At 66.5% G+C, this 23795-nt stretch overlaps 14 protein-coding genes across 14 annotated transcripts; 10 read left to right on the top strand and 4 right to left on the bottom strand.

The window, feature by feature from the left end:
• Positions 1-575: 575 nt before the first annotated feature.
• Positions 576-2475, top strand: MICPUCDRAFT_49658 (uncharacterized protein). The gene is made up of 2 exons (XM_003060702.1): positions 576-602; positions 854-2475. The coding sequence occupies exons 1-2, from the start codon at positions 598-600 to the stop codon at positions 1497-1499; spliced, it is 651 nt and encodes a 216-aa protein (XP_003060748.1). The 5' UTR covers positions 576-597; the 3' UTR covers positions 1500-2475.
• A 1252-nt stretch (positions 2476-3727) lies between these two features.
• On the top strand, positions 3728-4219 carry MICPUCDRAFT_60276 (uncharacterized protein; the record flags this gene model as incomplete). Its single annotated transcript, XM_003060701.1, has 1 exon — positions 3728-4219. One exon carries the CDS (start codon positions 3728-3730, stop codon positions 4217-4219), a length of 492 nt encoding a protein of 163 aa, XP_003060747.1.
• Positions 4220-4237: 18 nt separating this feature from the next.
• Positions 4238-6720, bottom strand: ODA-IC2 (flagellar outer dynein arm intermediate chain 2). Its single transcript, XM_003060403.1, has 3 exons — positions 6611-6720; positions 6373-6477; positions 4238-6202 (listed from the first exon to the last, which is right to left on the bottom strand). The coding sequence occupies exons 1-3, from the start codon at positions 6686-6688 to the stop codon at positions 4685-4687; spliced, it is 1701 nt and encodes a 566-aa protein (XP_003060449.1). The 5' UTR covers positions 6689-6720; the 3' UTR covers positions 4238-4684.
• A 226-nt stretch (positions 6721-6946) lies between these two features.
• Positions 6947-8203, top strand: MICPUCDRAFT_34705 (uncharacterized protein; the record flags this gene model as incomplete). The annotated part of the gene is made up of 2 exons (XM_003060700.1): positions 6947-7786; positions 7856-8203. Coding segments are annotated over 2 exons (1188 nt in total), but the record flags the coding sequence as incomplete, so codon positions are not given.
• Positions 8204-8432: 229 nt separating this feature from the next.
• On the bottom strand, positions 8433-10616 carry MICPUCDRAFT_69195 (uncharacterized protein; the record flags this gene model as incomplete). Its single annotated transcript, XM_003060402.1, has 1 exon — positions 8433-10616. The coding sequence occupies one exon, from the start codon at positions 10614-10616 to the stop codon at positions 9066-9068; it is 1551 nt and encodes a 516-aa protein (XP_003060448.1). The 3' UTR covers positions 8433-9065.
• A 526-nt stretch (positions 10617-11142) lies between these two features.
• On the top strand, positions 11143-12226 carry MICPUCDRAFT_60272 (uncharacterized protein; the record flags this gene model as incomplete). Its single annotated transcript, XM_003060699.1, has 2 exons — positions 11143-11584; positions 11766-12226. The coding sequence occupies 2 exons, from the start codon at positions 11143-11145 to the stop codon at positions 12224-12226; spliced, it is 903 nt and encodes a 300-aa protein (XP_003060745.1).
• Positions 12227-12342: 116 nt separating this feature from the next.
• Positions 12343-12834, bottom strand: MICPUCDRAFT_19303 (uncharacterized protein; the record flags this gene model as incomplete). The annotated part of the gene is made up of 2 exons (XM_003060401.1): positions 12343-12495; positions 12655-12834. The coding sequence occupies 2 exons, from the start codon at positions 12832-12834 to the stop codon at positions 12343-12345; spliced, it is 333 nt and encodes a 110-aa protein (XP_003060447.1).
• A 1064-nt stretch (positions 12835-13898) lies between these two features.
• MICPUCDRAFT_9407 (uncharacterized protein) lies at positions 13899-14189 on the top strand (the record flags this gene model as incomplete). The annotated part of the gene is made up of 1 exon (XM_003060698.1): positions 13899-14189. A coding segment is annotated over one exon (291 nt), but the record flags the coding sequence as incomplete, so codon positions are not given.
• Positions 14190-14646: 457 nt separating this feature from the next.
• On the top strand, positions 14647-15634 carry MICPUCDRAFT_4033 (uncharacterized protein; the record flags this gene model as incomplete). Its single annotated transcript, XM_003060697.1, has 2 exons — positions 14647-14878; positions 14979-15634. Coding segments are annotated over 2 exons (888 nt in total), but the record flags the coding sequence as incomplete, so codon positions are not given.
• A 60-nt stretch (positions 15635-15694) lies between these two features.
• Positions 15695-16489, top strand: MICPUCDRAFT_69190 (uncharacterized protein; the record flags this gene model as incomplete). Its single annotated transcript, XM_003060696.1, has 1 exon — positions 15695-16489. One exon carries the CDS (start codon positions 15695-15697, stop codon positions 16487-16489), a length of 795 nt encoding a protein of 264 aa, XP_003060742.1.
• Positions 16490-16551: 62 nt separating this feature from the next.
• On the top strand, positions 16552-17868 carry MICPUCDRAFT_60267 (uncharacterized protein; the record flags this gene model as incomplete). The annotated part of the gene is made up of 1 exon (XM_003060695.1): positions 16552-17868. The coding sequence occupies one exon, from the start codon at positions 16552-16554 to the stop codon at positions 17866-17868; it is 1317 nt and encodes a 438-aa protein (XP_003060741.1).
• Positions 17869-18064: 196 nt separating this feature from the next.
• Positions 18065-19090, top strand: MICPUCDRAFT_19266 (uncharacterized protein; the record flags this gene model as incomplete). Its single annotated transcript, XM_003060694.1, has 2 exons — positions 18065-18874; positions 18911-19090. 2 exons carry the CDS (start codon positions 18065-18067, stop codon positions 19088-19090), a joined length of 990 nt encoding a protein of 329 aa, XP_003060740.1.
• A 114-nt stretch (positions 19091-19204) lies between these two features.
• MICPUCDRAFT_19395 (ATP-binding cassette superfamily) lies at positions 19205-21233 on the bottom strand (the record flags this gene model as incomplete). The annotated part of the gene is made up of 4 exons (XM_003060400.1): positions 19205-19675; positions 19862-20138; positions 20175-20748; positions 20930-21233. Coding segments are annotated over 4 exons (1626 nt in total), but the record flags the coding sequence as incomplete, so codon positions are not given.
• A 688-nt stretch (positions 21234-21921) lies between these two features.
• MICPUCDRAFT_28041 (uncharacterized protein) lies at positions 21922-23438 on the top strand. Its single transcript, XM_003060693.1, has 3 exons — positions 21922-22480; positions 22617-22845; positions 23036-23438. Exons 1-3 carry the CDS (start codon positions 22185-22187, stop codon positions 23354-23356), a joined length of 846 nt encoding a protein of 281 aa, XP_003060739.1. The 5' UTR covers positions 21922-22184; the 3' UTR covers positions 23357-23438.
• The last annotated feature ends 357 nt before the right edge of the window (positions 23439-23795 follow it).

The following is a 23795-nucleotide window of genomic DNA, read 5'->3' as shown; positions in this document are numbered from 1 at the left end:
CACCACCCCCCCCCTCGCAGCACACCGCCGCGCACGACGACGCCGCGGCGGCGCTCGCGCCCGCGCGCGCGTCGTCCTCCGGCGTCGCGCGGCGGCGCGTCGTCGTCGTGACTGGTTCCCATACGACCGCGTTCGCGTGGTGAACGCCGTTCCTTAAGGACTTCGGCGTCGTCGTCGTCGTCCATCCTCCTCCTCCTCCTCCTCCTCCTCGTCGCGGCCTCGGGCCCCACGCGCGCGCCGCGACGGAGGCCCTCCGCTCGCCCTCCGCGCGGACGACGCGGTCGCGTCGGCGGCGAGCCGCGGGCGCGCTCGAGGAGGGCGCGCCGCCCCTCGCGACGGACGCGGTCGTCGCGGCCGCGAGCGCGCGCGTCGCCATCGTCGCGCGCTGTGGACTGCTACGCGTGCGGTGGAAGTAAAATTTTTCACCCGTCCATCAGTTTCAACACTTGATCGCGTCCCCTTTCAACTGACCGAGGAATGTTTTTAAGGTTACGGGCCCTTCCAGCGAAAACCCGAGCGCGAAATAATGCACATAAGCCGCGACGGCGGTGGCCGCTCCCCCTCTTACGTGTGTTCTCTCTTGTCCGGCAGTACAAGATGAGGTGAGTTCTCCCGCATCGCTTCCTTCTCCGGGCGTCTTCCTCGCGCGTGGACGCGCGATGCGCGTCCGCGCGCGTCGCGTCGCCGGTTTCCCGGCGCGTTCGCGCGTGATTTTTCGCGCTAGGGTTACGCGCCGGCGAAAACCATCCGTCCCGTTCCCGCGCCGGCGTCGCGCCCTCCTCCCGCCGTCGACGTCGCTCTCTCCCTCAGAGAACTCACGTTCACTCCCACCCTCTCTCTTTACGAATCGCAGCAAGCTCCCCTCCGATACCCTCCGCGATGGCGTCTCCTTCGTGCTCGAGAAGAGCAAGGCGAAGCCGCGCAAATTCACGGAGACGATCGAACTCCAGATCGGCCTGAAGAACTACGACCCGCAGAAGGACAAGCGCTTCAACGGCACGGTGTCGCTCCCGACGATCCCGCGCCCGAAGCTCAAGCTCTGCATGCTCGGCGACGCGAAGCACTGCGAGGAAGCCGTCGGCGTCGGCATCGACCACATGGACGTCGAGGCGCTCAAGAAGCTGAACAAAAACAAGAAGCTCATCAAGAAGCTCGCGAAGAAGTACAACCACTTCCTCGCGTCCGAGTCCGTCATCAAGCAGATCCCGCGTCTTCTCGGTCCCGGCCTGAACAAGGCGGGGAAGTTCCCGACGCTGTGCACGCACAACGAGTCCCTCGAAGCCAAGGTTAACGGCATCCGCTCGCAGGTGAAGTTTCAGCTCAAGAAGGTGCTGTGCCTCGCCGTCGCCGTGGCAAACGTGGAGCAGACGGAGCGCGAGATCTTTGTCAACGTGCAGACGTCCGTGAACTTCCTCGTGTCGCTCCTGAAGAAGAACTGGCAGAACGTCAAGTCGCTGTACATCAAGTCCACCATGGGCCCTCCGTTCCGTCTCTTCTAAGCGTTCGTTTTCGTCGTCTGTACACACAGCGACGAGACGAACGCGTAGGATGGAGACGTAGACGAAGGACGATGTATTGAAGCGGTTTCACTTCTGCTACGATGTAAGTCAACAGTGTATATGGAAAGCCTCGCTTTAACAAGATGATGTTTAAGCTATCACCAAGGCCTCGCTGCAACGCACATGCCGTCCCCGTAACAAGGCGGGTTGGCGGCGCAAGCAACGGGAGTCATTTGGTAGCTCCGATTCGCGCGGGGGAAACCTCGCGCGGATGAGCGCGCTTGCTACGTCCAGTACCACGAACAAGAGAGAATTCAAACACACTTATAGACTCACGAATAGTTTGAGCCCTATTCAATATAAACTTCTGCCAAAGTTTACTACATACACACGCGTCTCGCCTCGCTGCGTCCAGTCTTTTTTTCCTTCGACGCAGCGCGCCGCGCGGTACTTCCGGAAGCGCATCCTCTCGTCTCGCCTCGCTCCTCACTGTCCGAGGGTATTACCCGCCCCCGGTATCAAGTCCGCGTTCCCCGTGCTCACGAGCGCGGCGACGATGACCAAAACCCCGGAGTTCCACAGCGAGTGGATCATCATCGGCGTCAGCAAATTCCGCGTCCGCGCGTAACTAAACCCGCACACCATCCCGAGCGCGACGAGCTGCGAAAAATCCCTCGGCGCGAAGTGCGCGCCCGCGAAAATCACAGAGCTGAACAACACCGCGCCCGGGGTGGGAAGCCACTTCGTCAACGACGCGAGGAGGAATCCTCTGAAGACGACCTCCTCGAGCGCGGGCGCGAACACGGACGTGACGGCGAGGATGGAGAGGAATCGAATCGGGAGGTCGTCGCCGCCGCCGAGGATGGGAAGCACCGCATCGATCGTTCCTCTGCTGGTCTCCGACTCCGCGGCGGCGGGCGAGGGCATCGAGGGCACCCCCGAGGGCACCCCCGAGGGCACCCCCGAGGGCACCGCGCCGCCGCCGCCGCCGAATTCGCCGAGCTGCGACGCGACGCCATCGCCGTACCCGGCGCTGAAAGCGTCGGAAACCCCCGCGCGCGTCGCGTCCGACGCCGTCCTCGCGGCTTCCGCCGCGTGCAACGCCGCCGTCCCGCCGTCGACGACAAACGCGGTCGCGCCGATCGCGAAGAAGGTCACGACGTACCCGACGCACCCCCACGTCAGCCAGCCTTTCTCGATACTGAACGGGTCGTCGAACGGGTCGACGTTGAACCACTTGCTCGTCGTCGCGCGCGTCGCGTTCGCGTTCGCGTTTGCGTTCGCGCCGCCGCCGCCGCCGCCGCCCACCTCCTCCTCCGCCGAAACCGCCGCGTCCTCGGGGAACGGCGCGAACTTCCGGAGCAACAGCCACAACACCCCGAACGTGATCGCCGTCTCCGTCGCCTGCACCGCGAGCAGGTACTCCGCCTTCTCCGACGCGTCGAACGCCCTCGGGTCCACGCCGTTGCTCACGAGGAGCACCGGAAAGATCACCGCCGCGGTGAAGACGAAGGACGCGCCCCAACCTACGAGCCCGCCGAAGACGCGCCACGCCCCCCACGGGACGTCCCACCGCGCTCGGACGGTGTCCAGGTCGAAGACGCGCCACGCGCTCGGGTCGTACTCGTCGTCGCGGACGTCGTTCCCGGTCTGCGTTCTCGGGGAGGGGCGATACGGCGTCGGGGTCGATCTGGACGACGACGACGACGACGACGACGACGAGCCGGCGCCGGTGGGGCCGTCGCCGAGGAACCCCGCGTCGACGAGCTTCTTCTTCAGCGCCGCGCGCTCTTCCTTGAGGCCGCGGACGCGCGTCGAGTCGCCGCGGCGTCGAGTCCAAGTCGAGACGCTCGTCCGTCGCGTCGAGTACGGCGACGATCGCGAGATCGGACCGCCGCGTCGGCGGTGCCCAGTCGTCGATCGAGCGACGCCGCGCGACGCCGCGCGCGAGAGCGACGCGGACGCGGACGCGGGCGCGGCGCCGCGCGCGAGCGCTCGCGACGCGGACATGCTGCCTTCTCGACGCGCGCGGCGCGGCGCGTCCGAACGCGCGCGCTCGACGGTCACGCGGCGGCGACGGCGCGCGTCGGTGTGCCGTCCCGAGAATGTCGACGTGTCGAGCAGATAGGACACTTGGCGCGACGACAGCGACACCGGGGGGAAGGGCGCTCAGACGTCGACGCGCGCTCGAGGGAGGATAGACGCGCGCGAGACGACCTCGGGCGGAGATGCCGACGCCGACGCCGACGCCGACGCCGACGCCGACGTGGTCCCGCTGCCGCTGCCGCGGCGTCGCCTCGTCGGCGTCGACGAGCGCGACGACTCCCGCTCGCGCGACTCTCGCTGTCGCGCGGCGTCGTCGCGGAGGACGGTCGTCGACGACGACGACGACGACCGCGGCGCTGCCGTCGAACGACGAGCTCGAGGCCGCGCAGCTCCTGAGCGTCGCGGGCACGGGGCTCCTCGTCGGCGGCTTCGCCGTCGTCCTCGGCCTGAAGGGCGAGCCGGAGCCGTGCCCGTCGTGCGCGCAGAGGGGGGGCGAGGACTGCATCTTTTGCGACGCCACGGGAAGACGCGAGGCGCCGGTGAAGATCACGAAGCGGGATATCAACGACGACAGCGTGTTAGGGCTGACGCGGAGGAACCCGTTCGAGTGCACCGCTTGCAAAGGCGCGGGGATGATCCTGTGCAAGACGTGCAAGGGGTCCGGCTTCGTGTGACGACGAGGCCTCGAGATCGAGATGAGGTGCGTTCTATACACTGGTCCCCATACGACCGCGTCGGCGTTGTGAACGCCGATCCTTAAGGACTTTTCCCGTCGTATCTCTCCGCCCGCCCCTCGCTTTGAATCCCCGCCCTCGGCGCCTTTCAACTCCAACTGACGCCTTTCAACTCCACCCCGACATTCGCTTGTATAGAACGACCCTGAGACGCGATGCCGCGCGACGGATGAAGAGAGGAGACGCGTCGCGTCGCCGCGCGTTCTGTTCGTCGTCAAAGGTGAAACTGAAACGAACGTTCACGATTACATCAGTCCTGTCGCCGCTCCTCGACTGGGATACCGCCCCGTGTTCGCCTCCCCTCGCTACGTGCTATGATGTGACCCCCCCGCCCTCCGCGAAGACGTCGTCGTCGCGATCGAATCGAAACGATTCGAATCGATCCCGCGTCGAGTCTACCTACGCTCAATCTCGCGTCGGCGCGTCCAGCGGCGACACCTCGTCGAACGTCACCCCGCTCTTCACCGTCGCGGCGAGGAACTCCTTCTCCAAAACCTCCATCTCGTGATCGTCCGGGCCCTCGTACTCCTCGTTCCCTCGGTTCGCCCGCTTCGCCGCGTTTCGCAACTCCTTCGCGCGCGCCTCCAAATTCTTCTCGCGCTTCGTCTCGCGGTCAAACATCTGCGAGATGCTCTGCTTCTCGTTCGGCTGCATCGTCGCGAGCCCTTCGCACAGCTCCAAGAGCGTCGCGCTGCCGTCGCTCGCGCCGACGGTGACGAGCCTCCCGGTGTCCTGAATGTTGAACGACGTCAGCGGCTGATCCGTGACCTTGACGCTCAGCGTCGGGTCGTTTTGTTTGTAGTAGTAATCCCACACGTCGAGCTCGCCGTCCATCTTGATCGCGAAGAACACGCCCGGCCGCGTCGGCGACCACGTCCCGCCGGTGAGGTAGCTCGCGTGATACCGGCTCGTCATGATCGGCGTCTTCAGATCCTCCATCCACACCCGCGCGGCCCAGTCCCCGATGGACATGAAGTACTTGGGGAAAAACGGGTTCCTCTCCAACGAGTACACCGGGCCGTGGTGGCCGTGATACGCCGTGCCGACGCGGTCTTGCGGGTTCTTCGCCTTCCTGTTGCACATAAGCACCGTCCCTTGCTCCGTGCCGATCATAAACTTCGTCGGCCCCGCGATGGACTCGTACTCCAGCGACACCGCGCCCAAGATGGTGTCCCCGTTTTTCTCCTTCAGTTGCAGCTCCTCCACGGGCTCGCCCAGCCGACGCGTGTCCCACCAGTACACGTACCCGTCCGTGGAGACGGAGAACGTCTCCGTGCCCGTCTTGCTCTGCAGCCACGCCATGTCGTACACCGGGTCCCGGTGCGACTTCTCGATCGGGCTCGTGTCCACGGGGGTGTGCCCTTTGCGGACGTCAAAGTACCCCACCTGTCCGTTGTACATTCCGCACGAGAGCACGTTGGTGTCCTTCGGATTGTAATTCACGCAGCACAGCTGGCTCGGCCCTCGCAGCTCAAAGTCGGGCTTGTTCGGCGTGTTCACGTCCCATATGTACGAGCTCTTGCTCATCCCCTCCGGCTGCGCTTGGAACCCTAAGATCGAGTACGCGATGGCGCACTTCCGGTTGTTGACGTCGGGGTTCCAGCTGATGTACGACGCGCTTCGCTTGATCGCGGACGGGTCTCGAAACACCGTCAACGTCTTCGCGTACGGCTGCTCGCTGCTGTGGTCCGCGGCGTCGCCGGCGAAGTACTCCTCGTAGATGTCGATCGCGTTGTTTTGTTTGATCAGCTCCTCGACCTCGCCGGCGCGGGACGCGATCGTCTTGATGTAGTCCTCGTCTTTTTCAATCTTTTTGCGGAATCGAATCACGTGCTCCATCTCCGTGCAGTCCACCTCTTTCGGCCACCCGCCCTCCTTGTGCGCGAACCCGCGGTTCGTGTATATGATCTGCTGCGTGTTCGCCTGTCGATTGATTGACGCGCAGAGAGCGGAGCGACGACGGGCGCGGGGACGGGGACGGCGTCAGCGGCGTGGACGGGGACGGCGGGCGAGAGGGGCGCTCCGCTCCGCCCGCCCTAAAAAATAATATCGTCGACGGATTCCGTTGAAGGATGGGTGGCGCGCGGACGCGCCTCGTGCTCGGACTGCTCCGGGACGCACTGCACCGTCGTCGTGACCGGGTTGCGCTCGATGTAGTCCTCCTGCAGCTCCGGCTCCGGGCGGATGTCGGAGATGACCTGAACGAGAGCCGGGGGCGGGGGACGGGGACGGGAACGGGTGAGACGGCGGTTTGAACGAACGCACTCTGGCGCGAGGGCGTGTTGATTGACCGGGGAGGAATTGCGCGCGGCGGGGAGGCGCGCGGCGCACCTCGCTCGCGGAGTCGTCGAACTGCGCGTCCCGCCCGAACTCGTTGCGGAGCTTCGTGTACATGTAATAGATCTCCATGGCGGCAGGTCTCTCCTCGTGCCCGCGCGCGCGTCTCGCTCTGATCAGGCCGCCGCGGGGAGGCAACCCAAAAGGAGGCTCGGCTCGGGCGCCGAGCGATCAGCGCAGTCAGCAGTCAGCAGAAGGCAGCCTGTCAGCAGTCAGCAGTCAGCAGAAGTGGGTCATCGGAAACGCCGATCCGAGCGCGGAATCTCGGCGTCAACAACGACTACAACTACTCTTCCGCGCGCGCCAGGCCGCGGAGGCGGGACGCGCGTCATGAAATGGACGCGCTGCGTCGCGACCGGCGGCGAGGTGCGCGCTCTAAACGACGCCTCCGTCCCTCGTCGCGCGCTCGGCGCGGCGCGCGACCGCGACCGCGACGGACGCGCCGCGTCGATCCCGCCTCGGTGCCGTCCGTGCCGTTGTCGTCTCGTCTTCTCCTCGCGTCCCGTCGCGTCGCGTTCGCGGCGTCTCATCCCCCCCACCCCCCATCCCCACCCTCCTCCTCCCTCGCCGCAGCCGCCGCCGTCCCCGCGCTCCGGCCACTCCGCGACGCTCGTCGGGACGTCCCACCTCGTCGTCTTCGGCGGCCTGAACGTCAAGACCGCCATCGGCGACACCGTCGCGCTGCACCTCGAGCGCAACCAATGGCGCCGCCCGCCTTCGTCCGCGGTCGGCGGGCCCGGCCCTCGCGCGTTCCACTGCGCGGTCGCGATCGGCTCGCGGCTCTACGTGATGTGCGGACGCACGGGGCGGCAGCAGCACGGGGACGTGTGGTGTCTGGACTGCGTCAGTTGGTGCTGGCGGCGGCTGCGTCCAACGGGCGCGGCGCCGTCGCCGCGGGATTTCGGCGTCGCCGCCGCGACGCCCTCCGGCGGGATCCTCCTCTTCGGCGGGTACGACGGGCACAAGTGGCTGAACGACTGCCACGTGTTAGAGAATATAGGAGAAGGAGGAGGAGAATCCGCCACGTGGAGGGTGGTCTCGGTCGCGAATAACATCGCGCCGACGCCGAGGAGCGGGCACGCGATGGCCGCCGTGGAGAGGAGGTTGCTCGTGTTCGGCGGGCAAGCGAGCGGCGGGACGTTGCGCGGGGATCTGTGGGCGCTCCGAGGCGTCCTAGACGACGAGAACGCGGAGGAATCAAGCGCGGGGGTGATCGAGGGGGCGGGGGAGCGGCGGGAGCGACCGGGACCTTCGAAGGCGCCGCCACGGTGGACGCGGTTGCAGTTGAGGGGCGTCGCGCCGTCGCCGCGAGCGGGCCACGCGTTCACGTCGCACGGCTCGCGCGTCGTCCTTCACGGCGGTCACGGCGACGACGGGTGGATAAGTAAGCGCTCCGTGTACTACGACGACGTCACGGTCATCGATAGGGAGACGGGACGGTGGCGGAAGCTGTCGGCGTCGTTGGAATCGTCGTCGACCGAAACGCCCGCGCCGAGGGCGTTTCACACGCTCACGAAGGTGAACGACGCGTTGCTCATGCTCGGAGGGTTCGATGGCGAGAGAGCGATGAACGACGCGTGGTGGCTGCACATCGGGGAAGAGGACGACGCGAAAGGGTCCCCTGGCGGCGTCGGGACTGGGACCGGGACCGGGACCGGGACCGGGACCCCCGCGCGCGCGGCGACGCCGGTGGACGCGCCGAGCCGAGGCGGCGGCGGCGGCGGCGGCGGCGGGATACATCTCTTCGGCTCCGTCTACGGCGGCTCGCCGGGGAGCGAACGCTCCGGGAAGGGCGGGTTCTTCGACGGCTTCGCCTCCGGTCTGGGGCTCCCGAAGGTGACCGGCGCGAGCCCGGGCGGGGGCCTGCGCAACGCGTTGGGCAGCGCGTTCGGCGCGGGTCCGAAGACGCCGCAGCCGCCGCCGCGAACGCTCGCGGCGGCGGCGCCGCCGGCGTCGCCGCGCGCGCCGCGCGACCTCCTCGCCGACGTCCTGGCATCCATCGAGCGCCAGGCGGCGCTGGACTCGGAATCGAGCGGCGCGTACCCTGACCTCGGGGCGGACGGCAACAGAGAGTTCTTGGCGTCGTGCGACTTTGAAGACCTGCGGTTGGGAGAGATGGCGAACGTGCTCGGCGAGTACAAACGCGCGATGGCGGCGGTGTGCCTCGGGACGCCGTCCGACGTCGGGGGCGTGGAGAAGGAGAGTAAAGGACGGTTCGTGCACGTCACGGACGCGAACGCGCTCAGGATCGGCGAGCTTCCGGGGATGCTCACGGAGCTCCAAGGCGCGCTCATCGCGCTCGCGTGATGCGATGCGATGGAGGGAGGGACCGCGACCGTCGCAGCTGACATGAGTTTTTTTGGAATCGAAATGTTCACTCTTCTTCTGAATATCACTCAGACGTCCTTCGATCGCGCGTCGTCACATCTCACACTCATCACGTCTCCTTCTACGCTTCGCAAAACTCGCCTTGGCTCTCCTCGTTGCTGTGCTCCGTCCGCTTCACGAGCTCGAGCGCGACGGCGACGTCCTCCTCGCTCGCTGTACCGCCGCAACCGTACCGTATCGCGTGCACCGCCGCGGCTTTCGCCTCGGCGGCGTCCACCAGTCTCTTCGCGTCCGGCCCTCCGAAGGCCCTCCGCGCGTTCCCGACCGCCGCCGCGACTTGCTTGCAGTGCTCGAACGACCCCGGGTCTAAGAGCGCGATCGTGTCCGACACCTTATCCAGCAGCTCCGCCCTCGCCTCGAGCTGCCCGGACGCGGTGAAGCAGTGCCCGATGTTCGCGTACAGCTGCAGCACGGACCCTCTCGCCCACGCCGCCCGCGTCGGCGACAGCCCCATGCCGTCGCACGCCGTCTCGAACCACGTCGCGAGCTCGACGAGCTGGTTCGGGTCCGGCGCGGGGGACTTTCCCTTCGTGCGCTTCCACTCCGCGAGCGCGCGCGCGATGTCGTCGTGCAGCGCCTTGGACTTGGCGCGGCAGACCGCGATGAGCGACGCGACGTCCTTTACCTCGATCTTTTCCATCGCCGCCGCCGCGGCGATCGCGGCGGCGCGGTCGCCGTCCCGGTCGCCTCCCGTCTTCTTGTTCTTCGGGTCCTTCTTCGCGGTCTCTCGCGCGGACGCCGCCGCCTTCGCCGCCGCCTTCGTCGCGCGGTTCGCGCTCACCTCGCCGATGGCTTCCATCCCGCACCGCGCGCACGCGCACTCGAACCCCCACCGCTTCGCGACCGCGTTTCGCTCCGACTTTGGCGCCGTCACGTCGAAATACTTCACGCACACCTCCTCGCCCGCGACCAGATCCCGCGCCGCGCGCGTGAACATCGTGTGCCCGATCAGAAGCTTGCACGCGTTCGGCGCGCACGAGTGGTTCGCGAAAGACATCAGCGGGTACACGCCGACGGACTTTTCGTTTCGAATCGCCGACGTCGTCACGACGTTTTTCGAATGCGTCGCGAAGAGCTCCTGGCTCGGAACCTCCGAGTTCGCCTCCACCTCGTCGCCGCGGCGCAGGTGCCTGCGGAACAGAGACATGTCCGGCACCGGCGCGGTCGCCGGGTCGTCCTTCGCGCTCGCGGGCAGCGCGAGAATGAGGCGCAGGTCCTCCGGGTTTCGAGACGCCGCGCCCACGAGGCCGCGGATGAGCCCCATTTCCGCTCCGCCGCCCGTCGCCAACGGCGCCACCGCGAGCGGCGAGGAGACGCACAGGAGCTCGCCCGCGACCACGTCGCGCGTCGTCACGAGCCCGCGGCCGTGCGCGACGGCGCCCCCGCGCGCGATCTTGATCGGGCCGACGTAGTCCGCGCAGCGACGGAACGACGTCGCTTGTCTCCCGAACAGCAACGCCGGAACCTCGAACGTCCCCGTGAAGGCTTGCGCCTGCAGGTGCTCGCACTCCATGAGCGCGTGCGCCGCGGCGTCGTCCTCGGGCGCGAGCTCCGCGAGCGTCTTCAGCGTCTTGATCGCCTCCGCGTAGCGTCCCATGCCGTTCAGCGCCATCGCGCGCTTGTACAGAGCCTTGACGTGGTTCGCGTCCGCGGCGTACGCGCGCGTCGCGTCGGCGAGCGCGAGGTGAAACTGCCGGCATCGCAGGTAGCACTCCGCGCGGTTCGCGAGCGCGGCCGCGTCGTTCGCGTTCGCCGCGATCGCTTCGTCGTACTTCGCGACCGCGCCGGCGTAGTTCCCCGCGCGGAACAAGTCGTTGCCCTGCTCGCGCGCGCTGCCCAGCCCGGGCGTTCCCGGCGCGCCCGGGACGTCGTCCGAGAGCGGATGCGTGTCGAGCGCGTCGTCCGCGTTAGACGCATGCGGTTGATCTTTTTTCTTCGCGCGAACCTTCCTCTCGGGGAGCGAGTTCACGATACCGACGGGGGTTGCCATCGTGACCTGCGCGCGCGTTCGATGCGATGCCTACGAGGGGGGCGGAGGGGACGTGCTCGCGGGACGTGCGCCGGCGCGGGGGCGTGCGCGAGGGGCGTCTGGTGTCGCGCGGGGATGCGATCGCCTTTTCCCTTTTACCCGCTCTCGGATGAACGGCAGGCGAACGCCAATCAGAGTTTCGCGTTCGATCTTTTCGGAGATCTTCGCGCGGTCGCACAGTGTTCTTAGTCAGAGTACGACGCGAGAGTACGCGTACGGACTCACGGAGGCCGTTCTCGTGTCGGAGCTCGGAAGTCGAAACTCGCCCAGATCCGGGCTCGCGCGGGGCATGGACGCGCACGCGCTCGCGCGCGCGCCCGTCCCCGGCGTCTACCTCCTCTACGACTTCGACACCGCCGCGGAGGAGTCCTACCTCCTCTCGCGCGTGGACAACGAGCCCAAGACGAGGTGGACCACCGTGAGCGACCGCCGCGTGCTGCAGTTCGGCGGGAGACCCACCGCGACGAAACACGGCATGATCGCGGAGAAGATCCCGGAATGGCTTTTAGATGCGTTCTATACACTGGTCCCCATACGACCCCATCCGCGTGGTGAACGCCGATCCTTAAGGACTTTCCCCGGCGCATCTCTCCGCCCACCCCTCGCTTTCAATCCCCGCCCTCGGCGCCTTTCAACTCCCCCTGACGCCTTTCAACTCCACCCCGACGTTCGCTCGTATGGAACGACCCTCACGCGTCCTCGGCGACGTGACGCGCGCGGCGGGGGGGTTAGTCAGAGAAGACCTCAACCACGTCCTCGTGAACGCGTACGAGCCCGGGCGCGGGATCATGCCGCACGAGGACGGACCGCTGTACGACCCCGCGGTCGCGATCGTGTCGCTGGGAGCGTCCGCGACGATGCGATTCACGCCGAGACGACGCGACGACGCCGACGCCGACGCCGCGGACGGCGGCGGCGGGCGCGCGAGCGACGCCGCCGCGGCGTTCGGGGTGTGGCTGCCGCCGAGGTCGCTGCTCGTGTTCACCGGCGCCGCGTACACGGAGTATCTTCACGGGATAGAGGACGTCGCGGAGGACGTCGTCGACGAGAGCGTCGCCAACCGAGACGCCGCCGCGAAGGCGGTCGGCGGCGGCGGCGGCGCGGACGGCCCCTTGGTCATCCCGCGAGAGCGCGCGAGGGTGTCGCTGACGTGCCGCCGCGTCTTGAAGACGAGGAAGATCCTAGCGTTCTAGCTAGCTAGTAGCTCGTCGGACGACGACGACGAAGATAGACGAGGTATCTTATAGTTCTAATAGCGACTTATAGCTTCGACGGCGCGTCGACAGACGGACGAACCGAACTCGTCACATCACAGCGGCCGGTCCCTCCCCCCCCGTCCCCCCAACAGCAACCCCTTCGCCTCGTTGATCTTCGTCGCGACGTAGTCCGACCCCCCCGCGTCCGGATGATTCGCGATCATGACCTTCCTGTGCGCGGCGAGCACCTTCGCCTTCGCGGCGCTCTCCCTGAGGGTCGACGGAGGGTCGGTCCGCGCGAGGCGACAAAAAAGTCGGGGCGGCGTCGTACAGCTGTCAGACGGAGTCGCGAGGCGTCGAAAGTCCTTAAGAAATGAAGTTCACAACGCGAACGCGGTCGTATGGGAACCAGTGTGACGTAGGACGCGCCTGACGCCCAGGATGAGCGCCGCCTCCCGTCGCGTCATCTGCGGCTCGAATCCGCCTTGGTAAAACGCGCGCATCGCGGGCGGCGCGCGCTTCCACGCCTCGTACGCGAGGATCGCCTGTCGCGCGGTCAGCGCGGCGGCGGCGATGGAGAAGCCGGCGACGATCGGCGTCGTCATGATGGCCGGCGAGGATCGGCGTCTGCGGAGGGAACCGGAGGGAGAGACGGACGGAGGGACGTCAGGACGTCGTCGGCGACGCGCGACGTCGACTGAATCTGACGGATCGGTCGATCCGCGGGCGAGGGGGCAGCGGGGAGCGCGCTTCGAGGCTCTCTCCGCGCGACGTTCAGAGTACTTCCAGGGTAACGTCACCGCGACCTTTCGGTGATCAGAAGCAGAACTGGCGTGTTCGGAGTTTGGTATCATCACGACGTCGCGCGCGCGGGGAGAGAGCCTCGAGCGGGGCGCGCGGTCGGATCGACCAGACGCCGCGCGAAGAACACGGCACCGGGACGGAAGAGAGGGAGGGAGGATCGACGCGCACCCGGCGACGACGACGCGAGTCTCGCGCGGCGTGGACGCTCGCGGCGTGGACGCGACGACGACGGCGGGACGCGAGCGCGGTCGCGCGGATCGTGCGCGCGCGTTCGTCAGCGCGCGCCTTGGAGTGCGCGCCGGTGCGACGAACAGAAGGATTCATTCATTCGACGTGGAAGCTCGGCGGCGGCCCAGCCGCGCCGCGTCACAAAAAATTGGCATCGCGTCCGCTCGACTCCTCTCCTCACACCTCCGCGAGCGGCGACCGCGCGTAAACCAGGCGCGCGACGCCAACGCTCGTCATGCGCGCCACCGCGGCCGCGAGCCCCGCGATCGTCGCCGCGCGCGCGGCGCCGACGCGCCGCGCGACCGACGCCGCCGCGGCTGCGAAATCGTTCGCCGCGGAGTCGGATAGGGCGAGGGTTCTCCTCGGCGGACGCGCGCTCGCGCCGCGTCGCCGTCGCGCGCACGGCGCCTCGGTCGCGTCCCTGTCCCTGGACGACGACGGCGACGACGACGACGGCGCGCCGACGCGACTCGACGCGTCGAGAGCGAACCGGATCAAGGAGATGATGGCGTCGTACGCGGAACGCCACCCGAGCGAGGCGGATGTTACCCTCGAGAGGGAGAAACAAAAACTCACGGAAGAAGCGCCGAAGGCGGCCGCCGTCTCCGTCTTCGACGATTCCCCCGCGGGTGAAACGCTCGAGACGCGCTTGAAACGCCTCACGACGCAGTCTCCCGTGGTGCTGTTCATGAAGGGCGACCGCGACGCGCCGAGGTGCGGGTTCAGCGCGAAGGTCGTCGCCGCGGTGAACGAGACCGGGGTGGCGTACTCGACGTTCGATATTTTATCCAGCCCCGAGATCAGAGAGGGCCTAAAGGAGTACAGCGACTGGCCGACGTACCCGCAGCTGTACGCGAACGGCGAGCTCGTGGGCGGGTGCGACATCGTCCTCGAGATGGCGAGCGGCGGGACGTTGACGGACGCGCTTCGAGGACCGTCCCGAGATGGCGCGACCGACGACGATCTCAGCGGCGGCGGCGGCGGCGCGGCGGAGGAAGCCGATGAGCTGAGGCGCGTTCTATACACTGGTCCCCATACGACCGCGTCGGCGTGGTGAACGCCGATCCTTAAGGACTTTTCCCGGCGTATCTCTCCGCCCACCCCTCGCTTTTAATCCCCGCCCTCGACGCCTTTCAACTCCACCTGACGCCTTTCAACTCCACCCCGACGTCGCTTCGTATGGAACGACCCTGAGACGCCTCGAGAGCGTGGACGCGTTCGCGGAGCTCGTCGCGCTCGCGAAGGAAGGCGGCGTGGACATCCCGCCCCCGATCTCCCAAGCGGCGCCCATCTCCCCCCTCGCCGCGGCGATGTGCGGCCCGACGGGCGCGGGGGCCGCTTCTTTTGACGTCGAGGCGGAGGAGGGCGCTGAGTCGTCCATCCCGGGGCTCCCCCCCGGGTTGACGAAACCGCCGTGGCTGCGTCAACGCGCGCCCGGCGGCGAGCGGTTCGAGTACCTCTCCGAGGGCCTCCGCGGCTTAAAACTCGCCACCGTGTGCGAGGAAGCGATGTGCCCGAACCTCGGCGAGTGCTGGAACGGCGACACCGGCACGGCGACGATCATGATCCTCGGCGACACGTGCACCAGAGGGTGCAGGTTCTGCGCGGTGAACACAGGTGCGTTCTATACAAAAGTTTTTCACCCATAGCTCGGTTTCAACATTTGATCGCGTCTTCTTTCAACTGACCGGTGAACTGTGTATGGAATGGCCCGCAGCGTCGACGCCGCCGCCGCCGGACCCGGACGAGCCGGAGAACACCGCGAAGGCGATCGCGGAGTGGGGCGTGGGGTACATCGTGTTGACGTCCGTGGACAGGGACGACATCGAGGACGGCGGCAGCGAGCACTTCGCGCGGACGGTGCGGACGCTGAAGGCGTTGCGGCCGGACATTTTGTGCGAGTGCCTCGTCCCGGATTTCCGCGGCGACGCGGCGGCGGTGTCGCACCTCGCGCGAAGCGGCTTAGACGTCTTCGCGCACAACGTCGAGACCGTGGAGCGCCTTCAGAAGCGCGTCAGGGACCCGCGCGCGGGGTACGAGCAGTCGTTGAACGTGTTGAGAGAAGCGAAGGTCGCGAAGCCGGGCCTCACGACCAAAACCTCCGTCATGCTCGGCTTGGGCGAGACGGATGAAGAGATCGAGCGCGTCATGCGCGACTGCAAGGACGCGGGCGTGGACATCTTCACGTTGGGGCAGTACTTGCGCCCCACGGAGAAGCATCTCCCGGTGAAGGCGTACGTCACGCCTGAGAAGTTCGAGACGTGGAAGAAATACGGCGAGGAGGTGGTCGGGTTTCGATACGTCGCGTCGGGGCCGCTCGTGCGGAGTTCGTACAAGGCTGGGGAATTTTTCATCGAGAGCATGTTGAGGGAGGACGCCAAGAGAGAGAACGAGGACTTTAAGACCTCTCAGGCCGCGTGAGGATGCGATGCGATGCGCGAGGAGGAGGAGGACGAGGAGGAGGAGGAGGGGTGTAGCGTATCGCGTCGTGACGAGTGCGACACTAAGACACTACGCGGAGGTCGTCTCCCGTTTTCCTCCCGCGTCAAAAATCTTCATCCACGCATCGATCTCGTCGCGTCGCTCGCCTCGTCCGTCGCGTCGCCCTCCGCGTCTCGCCGACGGTCGTGGAGCGTCTACTCCTTGAGCGGGGGCCCGCCCGGCGCGCCCGGGGGCAGGAACCGATCGTACCCCTCCTTCGCGATCCTCTCCGCGGCCTCCTTCGCGCGCCTCTCGCGGACGATCTTCAGCTTCTCCATCTCCGCCGCGAGCTCCTTCGCGGACTTCTCCGGGACGTCGTCCTCCTCCTTCTTCCTCGGCGCCCGCGGCGCGCGATGCGGGTTCAGGAGCGGGTCGTCGTCGTCGTCGTCGTCGCTCTCGCTCTCGGAGCCGGACGCGTCGTCGCCGTCGTCGTCCTCGTCCGAGCTGTTCGGCGGGAGCTCCCCGGGAACGCCGCGCTCTCTGCTCGCGGGCTTCTCGCGCTCGACCTCGTCCTCGGAGTCGTCCTCCTCGGACGAGTCGGAATCGTCAGCCTTGGACGCGCGCCACTTGCCGCCGATCTTCGGCTCGTCGCCGCCGCCGCCGCCGCCTCGGCCGCCGCCTCGGCCGCCGCCCTTGCCTTTGTACCCCTTGCCCATCCTTCGATCGTCGCGGGTTTGCGGTCCCTGCCTGGTGCTGCGTCGCGCGCGCGGAAAGTCTGGACGAGGGGGAGGGACGACGCTGATCTGACTGACGCCGTGTTTTTTTTTCCTTCGTCACTCGCTCGAGCGTCCGCGTCTGGCTGGACGCACATGACGCGCGCACGAGGAGGGGCGGGGCCGCGGCCGCGGCCGCCCCGGCCGCGCGCGTGCTTCGTCCTCCTCGCGCTGACGACGTGCGCGCTGTTGTTAGGAGGCGCGCGGACGCGAGCCCCGGAGAGAGACCCGGCGCCGGCGTCGTCGTCCGCGCCGCGGGTCCGGACGGCGAGGGCGCTTCTTCGATCGGACGACGACCCCGCGGATCTCGTCGCCCTCGACGCGTCGTCGTCGTCGTCGTCCTCCTCCTCGCCGCGCGTCGCCGCGCTCGGGTCCGACGCGGTCGCGGTCGCCGACGCCGACGCCGACGCCCCCGCGAGCGCGTCGAACGCGTCGGCGGCCGCGCTCCCCGCCGCGCTCCCCGCCGCGCTCCCCGCCGCGCATCCGCTCCCGACGAACGACGACGGGACGCTCCGCTACCCGAACGATATCACGGGCACGTTCAAAGGGACGTGGCGCTTGATAAAAAAGCTCGGCGCGGACGGCAACGCGAACGGCACCACGGGCGGTCTGCCGGGGATGCGCCGCGCGAAGGCGCGCGAGGGAGGAGGAGGAAAGCGGCGAGCGGGAAAGGGAGACGACGACGACGACGACGACGACGACGACGGCGGCGGCGGCGTCGTCGTGATCCAGCTCGTCTCGCGGTGGAACAACCTCAAGACGGTGCAGTGGACGCGCGCGGACGTCGCGTTCAGGGACGGCGAGTACATCACGCAGAGGGACGTGCACATGCGCTTGGACGGCGTGTACGTCGCTCCGACCGGGATGACGCATCTCGCGTCCGAGCCGAGCGCGGGGTTCCGCGGCGCCGAGGCGACGTACAACGCGAGCGACCCCGCCGACGTCGACGCGGCCGACGGCGGCTACCGCGAGGCGCTGCGCGTCGCCGCGAGGGACTTCGTGAACGAGCCGTTCAGCACCGAGCGCGCGGTGGCGCTCGCGTGGGAGGGGTCGCTGTCGTCGAGGCCGGAGCACGTCCCGGGGAGCCCGCACCTGTCGCAGATGCGGCGAAAGGAGCGGTCGCGGCGACGAGAGGAGGCGGGGGTCGGGACGTACCCCGGACGGTGCGCGTTCACGATGAAGACGTGGGTGACGCCCGGGAGGTTTAAGCCCGTCAGCGACGCGTTCGGGAACGGCGGGGAGTTTGACGAGGAGGATCAGCCCGCGAACGGCGTCGAGGGCGTCGGCGTCGACGGCGAACGCGCGCGACGCGTCAAGTCGCGGCGGCGGCGGCGGCGGTCGTCGGCGGATAAGGTGCGTTCTATACACTGGTCCCCATACCACCGCGTCCGCGTGGTGAACGCCATTCCTTAAGGACTTTTCCCGGCGCATCTCTCCGCTCATCCCTTGCTTTCAATCCCCGCCCTCGGCGCCTTTCAACTCCACCTGACGCCTTTGAACTCCACCCCGACATCGCTTTGTATGGAATGGCCCTAAGAACACGCCGCCGCCGTCGTACGATAAGAAAACGCACAGCGCCCCGGGGGAGGGCGGGCGAGGCGACCCGGAGATGACCGGGATTTTGCGATCGGAGTCGTGCGGCGTCGAGCTCGCGATCGACGCGCGATGGTTCAAGCTCGGGTCTTACTACAGGAAGGCGACGACGTACGCGTTGATGATGGCCGTCGCCGCGCCGCTGCAAATTTACCTCCTCACGAGACAAGGCGAGCACTCCGACACGAACACCGGGTACGCGAAACTGTCGCTGCTGTGCGTGGGGATGCAAGCCGTGTTGGACTCGTACCAGTGCTTGATGCATCTCACCGCGGGCATCGTCGTGGACGCGTTGTTTCACTCGTTCGGCGCCGCGGCGTTTCTGCAGTTTGTCCTCTTCAGCGTCTTCGAGATGCGGACGCTGCTGCAGATTTGGAAGTCTCGGCGGCCGGGGGCGGAGCAAAACTGGCTCGAGATGCGACGCGATCTGAGCATGCTGTACACGCGGTTCTACGCCGGGTTCTTGGCTGGTTTCTTCATCATGTATTGGTGCCAGAAACGGCCGTGGATCGTCGCCGTCGTCGCCAACAGCTATTGGGTGCCGCAAATCTTGTGGAACGCGTGGAACAACAATAAGAAACCGATGCACGCGGGATACGTCGTGGGGACGTCCGTCATACGTCTGCTCCTCCCGCTGTACGTGTTCGGGTGCCCGACGAATTTCATACGCATCGAGCCGCAGTACTGGGTCTGTCTCGTGCTCGTGTCGTGGGTCGGCGCGCAAGTCTTCGCGTTGTACGCGCAACACGTCAGAGGACCGAGGTGCGTCTTCCCGGAGAGCTGGTTCCCGCCCGTGTACGACTACCACCGGGACGTCTCCGAGGACGTCCTCGCGAGCGTCGGCGGGGGGGACGCGGAGAAGGGCGACGCCGGCGGCGTGGATTGCGTCATATGCATGGCGACCGTGGAGTGCGCGGATCGGAACCAACGCGTCGTGACGCCGTGTAACCATTTTTTCCACGAGCCGTGTCTGACGCGCTGGATGGAGGTGAAGATGGAGTGTCCGACGTGCCGCGGCGCGCTGCCGCCGGCGGATTTTTGATAGCACCTTCGTAGGGCTAGAACACGACTAGCTATGATACTAGGTCAATAGAGTAAGTGAGAGCTACTAGAGAAGAAACGAACGGAACGAACGAAACGCGCGCACGCCGTGCCGTCACGGCGGCGTCGCGTCGTCGTCGCCGCCGCCGCGGCTCGAGGAAAGATCCGCGTACGACCCCGCCGGCGGCGTCCCGCGTCTCGACATCAACGCCGCGTGCGTCCCTTCCTCGACGACGACGCCCCCCCGCAGGACGCAGATGGCATCCGCGTCCATCACCGTGCTCGTGCGATGTGCGATGATTAGCGTCGTTCTCCCAGCGCTCGCGGCGTCCATCGCGCGCAGGACGCCGCGTTCGCTCGCGCGGTCCAACGCGCTCGTGGCTTCGTCGAGCAACAGGACGGACGGGTTCATCAGAATCGCCCGCGCGATCGCGATGCGCTGCTTCTGGCCGCCGGACAGCGCGACGCCGCGCTCACCGCAGCGCGTGTGGTAGCCGCGCGGGAGCTGGTCGATGAACTCCGCGGCGTTGCCGGCGGTCGCGGCGGCGACGACGTCGGCGTCGACGACGCGTTCCATTTGTTTTTCCTCGTCGTCGTCGTCGTCGTCGTCGTCGTTTGAATCCCCGCGTCCCCCATTATTGCGCTCCTCGTCGTCGACTTCCGCGTACCCACGCCGCCTCGCCCTCCGACGCCTCTTCTCTTTCTCTCTTTTTGCATCATGCAACGTATTCCACTCCCCCGCGCGTCTGGAGTACGTGATGTTGTCCAGGACGCTGCCGGCGAATAACACCGGCTCTTGTCCGACGAGCGCGACGACTTTATGTAACCACCCGTGGTTCAACGTCCGCACGTCCACGCCGTCGAGTAACACCCTCCCGTCGTCGGGGTCGTAGAACCGCTGCAAGAGGTGGAAGACGGTGGACTTCCCCGCGCCGGAAGCGCCGACGAGCGCGACGCGCGCCCCCGGGCGCGCGACGAGTCGAAATCCGTTCAAGACCACCTTCGTCGGCCGCGCGGGGTAAGCGAACGTCACGGAGTCGAATTCCACCCTCCCCTGGAACCTCGGTATCGAGCCGGAGAGCGACGCGTCCTCATCGCCGCTCGCGTGGGTCGCATCGTTCGCCGCCGCCGGAGGGTTCTTCCCCTTGTCGATGATGTCGAACACCGCGGCGGCGGCGCCGCTGCTCTTGTACATGGACGTGCACGCGTTCAACAAGTTCCCGACGTACTCCTGGAGCTGCCCTTGGTACAGCATGAACGCGATGAGCGTGTCCGCGCGCATCTCCGATCGCATCACGAGCGCGCCGCCGTAGCCCAACAGCGCGATCGGGACGCACAGCTGCGAGAGGAACGAGTACATCACGCTGAAATATATCCCCGTCGCCGCCGCTTGCGCGTTGCAAAGCTCGTACCACGCGCCCAAAGCGCCGTCGTATCGGCGGGACTCGAACGCCTCGCACGCGAACGACCGCACGGTCCGCACGGACGCGATCGCCTCGAGCGCGGTGGCGTTCGCGGCCGCGAGCGCGTCCTGCGTCGCCGACGCGTTTCTCGCCATCCACCGGCCGTAGAGCTGGTTCGCCGCCGTCGTCGCCGGGATCACCGCGCACGCGACCGCGCCGAGCCGAGGGTTTTGTATCAAGAGGTACGTCGCGATGCCTGAGGGTCGAGGGAGGGTCCGCGCGAAGCGACCGACGTCGGGGTGGAGTTGAAAGGCGTCAGACGGAGTCGAAAGGCGTCGAGGTGTGTCGGGATCGAAACCGAAAGCGAGGGACCCTGGGCGGAGAGAAACGCGCGCCGGGAGAGAAAGTCCTCATGGAACGGCGCGCGCCGCGCGAACGCGGTCGTATGGGGACCAGTGTGAATACGAACGCGCCTAAGACGCGCACGACGGCTTCGGTGACGTTTCGGAACACCCACGACAAGTTACTCGCGATCTCCGTCGTGTCCGAGGTGAGGCGAGAGACGATGGACCCCGAGGAGTTCTCGTCGAAGAAGGCGATCGGCTGCGCGAGGACGACGTCGAACAGCGTCGCGCGCAACCTTCGGACGACGCGGTTTTGCGCCAACGCGAACAGGAAGACGTTCCAGAAGTCCAGCGCCGCGTTCACGCCGCCCGCGATCGCGAAGAGCTCTAACGCGACGCGGAGTGCCTTCGCGTCGGCGTCGATGCACGCGCCGATCGCGCGCGAGATGAAGTGCGGCGCCGCGAGCGAGAAGGGCAAACGCGCGAGAAGCGACGCGAGGCCCAACGCGAGCCATCCGGCGTCGTCGCGCGCGAGCGCGAGGAGTCGCGCGAACGACGGCGGCGGTTTCGGTCTCTTCGCCGCGGGGGCGGTCTCGCTGCCGCGCTCGGAGTCGTCGTCGTCGTCGTCGTCGTCATCGTGTCTTCGCGCCTGTCGCGTGACGGACGGAGGGAGTCATCGCGATCGATCGAATCATCATTGTTAAAAGTCCTTAAGGAACGGCGTGCACCACGCGAACGGGGTCGTATGGCAAGCAGTCTCATTTAGTCGTCGGTTCGACGAGATTCGAGGTGCCGCCGCGCCATCGACGGCGAGAGACGCGCGACGCGACGCACCGGCGGCGAGGACGCGAACCCCGGGCGCAGCAGCGGCTCCTCCAGCGCGCCGCCGTCGCTCTGGGACCCGCGGCGCCCCGTGCGCGGCGTCATCCCGGACGCGCGCCTCGGAGTGGGCACTTCTGTTTCGGCAGTGATGACTGGACAGCCGCAGCCAGGCGTGCCAGCTGAGAGTGCGCTCCAGTCTCGATGACGATTTGTGCGCGAAAGGTCGCGCACGATTCACCCATCTCGCACACCTCCACGCACGATGAACGCGGCGTCCAGCCTCGTATCAACCCAACACACGCGCGGGGTATGCGTTGCCCGCGGTCCCCTCTCGCGTCGCGGTCGCGTCGACGCGTCATCGCACCCTACGGACCGTCGCCCGTGCCGACCGAATTCCGCGACGTTTCAGAGGGGAACTGTCACGGGACGATCGTCGTCATCACGCGCCGCCCGCGCCGCGTTCATCCCGCGTGCGTCCGCGGAAGATGACAAGCTCGTGAAAACCGCCCTGATCTTCGATTTATTCATGAATGAAGTTCTCTCACGCGGGTTAAACGCGAAGCAAATCATGGACGCGATGACCAACCGACTCAAGACGACATCCGATGGACTTCTCTTCACGGGAATCACGGGCAAAGGAGCGGAACAGCCGGCGAACTCGATCAAAATAAAGACGTTCGAGCGGTACATCATTCATGATTTGAAGCTAGATTTGAGGAAGTCGTACGGTAAGGACGCGATGATCGACTTTTTCGACGCGATGGACGAGAACGGCGACGGGTTCCTCGATATGGGTGAACTCAATCGCGCGCTTCAGACCGGGTAGGCCTTCGCGTAGTACGCTCTCGCTCGACCCTGTCGCACGATTCCATTTCACCCATCCTCCGCGTAAAAGTGACCGATGATGAGCATCATTTGACCGGGACGAGAATTATCGATAACGCGCCCCTACCGAGAGCACGAAAAATACGCTTCAACGGCTCACGAACGAGGCGTCCGAGAGGAAGTACGCGAAGAAGACGACGGAAACGAAGCTCGTCGCGCTCGTCGCGCACAACCACATGAAAGCACCTCTGTTACACTTCGTCGCGTCCAACATGGATTTTTTCTCCACCGTGTCCATCGTCACCACCGGCAGCACCGGGAGCGTGCTCGAGTCGAACCTCGGGTTGACTATCACGCACAAGGTAAGAAGAGCCTCCCGCGTGTGCATGTTTACCCGTAAGTTTTATGTTTCCGTTTCGTGCCGTCGCGTTCCGACGTTCATCCCTTGAGGAGGACTGCGTCGTTTCATCTCACCCTCAACCCCGCGCTCAAACGCACACGTGACGAACACCATTTGACCGTAACGAGCAAACGACACGACCCTACTAACAGGTATCGTCCGGCCCCCTGGGCGGTGACCAAGAGATCGGAGGTATGGCGTCGCTTAACCAAGTCGGCGGCGCTTTCTTCTTCATCGACCCGTTATCCGCGCACCCGCACGACGACGACATCAAAGCGTTATGCAGGATTTGTAACGTCCACAACGTCCCGGTCGCGACGAATCCGGCGACGGGGAAGGGGCTTGTGTACGCGTTCCTTAACGACGAGTACATGAAGTCCACGCTTGATTTGAAGGTGGACGACGGGGACTCCGAAGCGGTGCTCGCGTACAAAGCGGAGCAAAGCGCGGTGATCTCGGCTACGAAGCTGTGAGCGTCCGCGCTACTCTCCGCTTCACAACCCCCAACAATAATTAAATCGTATGTATTTGTAATGGAGTACACTAGTTTTGGCTTCAGTGGTTTTGACGCGGACGCGGTTGGTACAGGGACGCGACGAACTGTGCGGAGTGGGCACTTCTGTTTCGGCAGTGACAGCTCAGCGTTTGGTTTCTGTTCCAACTTTCCCGTCGTTTGCTCGGACGCGACGAGACTCCCCCGGAAGGCCGCCGCCGTCCGCGGGACGCGCCGACGCGAAGGCACGACGCTCGCGTCTCTCTCTCTCGCCTCGCCCGAGACACGCGCGCGCGAGAAGGGCGACGCACGCGCGCGATACATGGTCAACTTTCCAACCGCCGTTGCGCTGTTCTTCGTTGGCAGTGCCATAGCGACGGTGCTCCCGCGACCGCTGCAGGAGGACCGACGCGCGACGA

Source organism: Micromonas pusilla (genome assembly GCF_000151265.4).
Source record: "Micromonas pusilla CCMP1545 genomic scaffold MICPUCscaffold_8, whole genome shotgun sequence".
Classification (NCBI taxonomy): Eukaryota; Viridiplantae; Chlorophyta; class Mamiellophyceae; order Mamiellales; family Mamiellaceae; genus Micromonas; species Micromonas pusilla.
The sequence above is the reverse complement of the archived record's forward strand: the minus strand, read 5'-3'. Positions and strand labels throughout refer to the sequence as shown.

Excerpts from the sequence above, each read along its gene's own strand:
- ODA-IC2 (XM_003060403.1), bottom strand. The coding sequence starts at position 6,688 with ATGGAGATCTATTACATGTACACGAAGCTCCGCAACGAGTTCGGGCGG. Across the intron at positions 6,478-6,610 it reads TCGACGACTCCGCGAGCGAG|GTCATCTCCGACATCCGCCC; the intron begins GTGCGCCGCGCG and ends GCTCTCGTTCAG. Across the intron at positions 6,203-6,372 it reads CGGAGCAGTCCGAGCACGAG|GCGAACACGCAGCAGATCAT; the intron begins GCGCGTCCGCGC and ends ATCAATCGACAG.
- MICPUCDRAFT_28041 (XM_003060693.1), top strand. The coding sequence starts at position 22,185 with ATGAATGAAGTTCTCTCACGCGGGTTAAACGCGAAGCAAATCATGGAC. Across the intron at positions 22,481-22,616 it reads AATCGCGCGCTTCAGACCGG|CACGAAAAATACGCTTCAAC; the intron begins GTAGGCCTTCGC and ends CCCTACCGAGAG. Across the intron at positions 22,846-23,035 it reads GGTTGACTATCACGCACAAG|GTATCGTCCGGCCCCCTGGG; the intron begins GTAAGAAGAGCC and ends CCCTACTAACAG.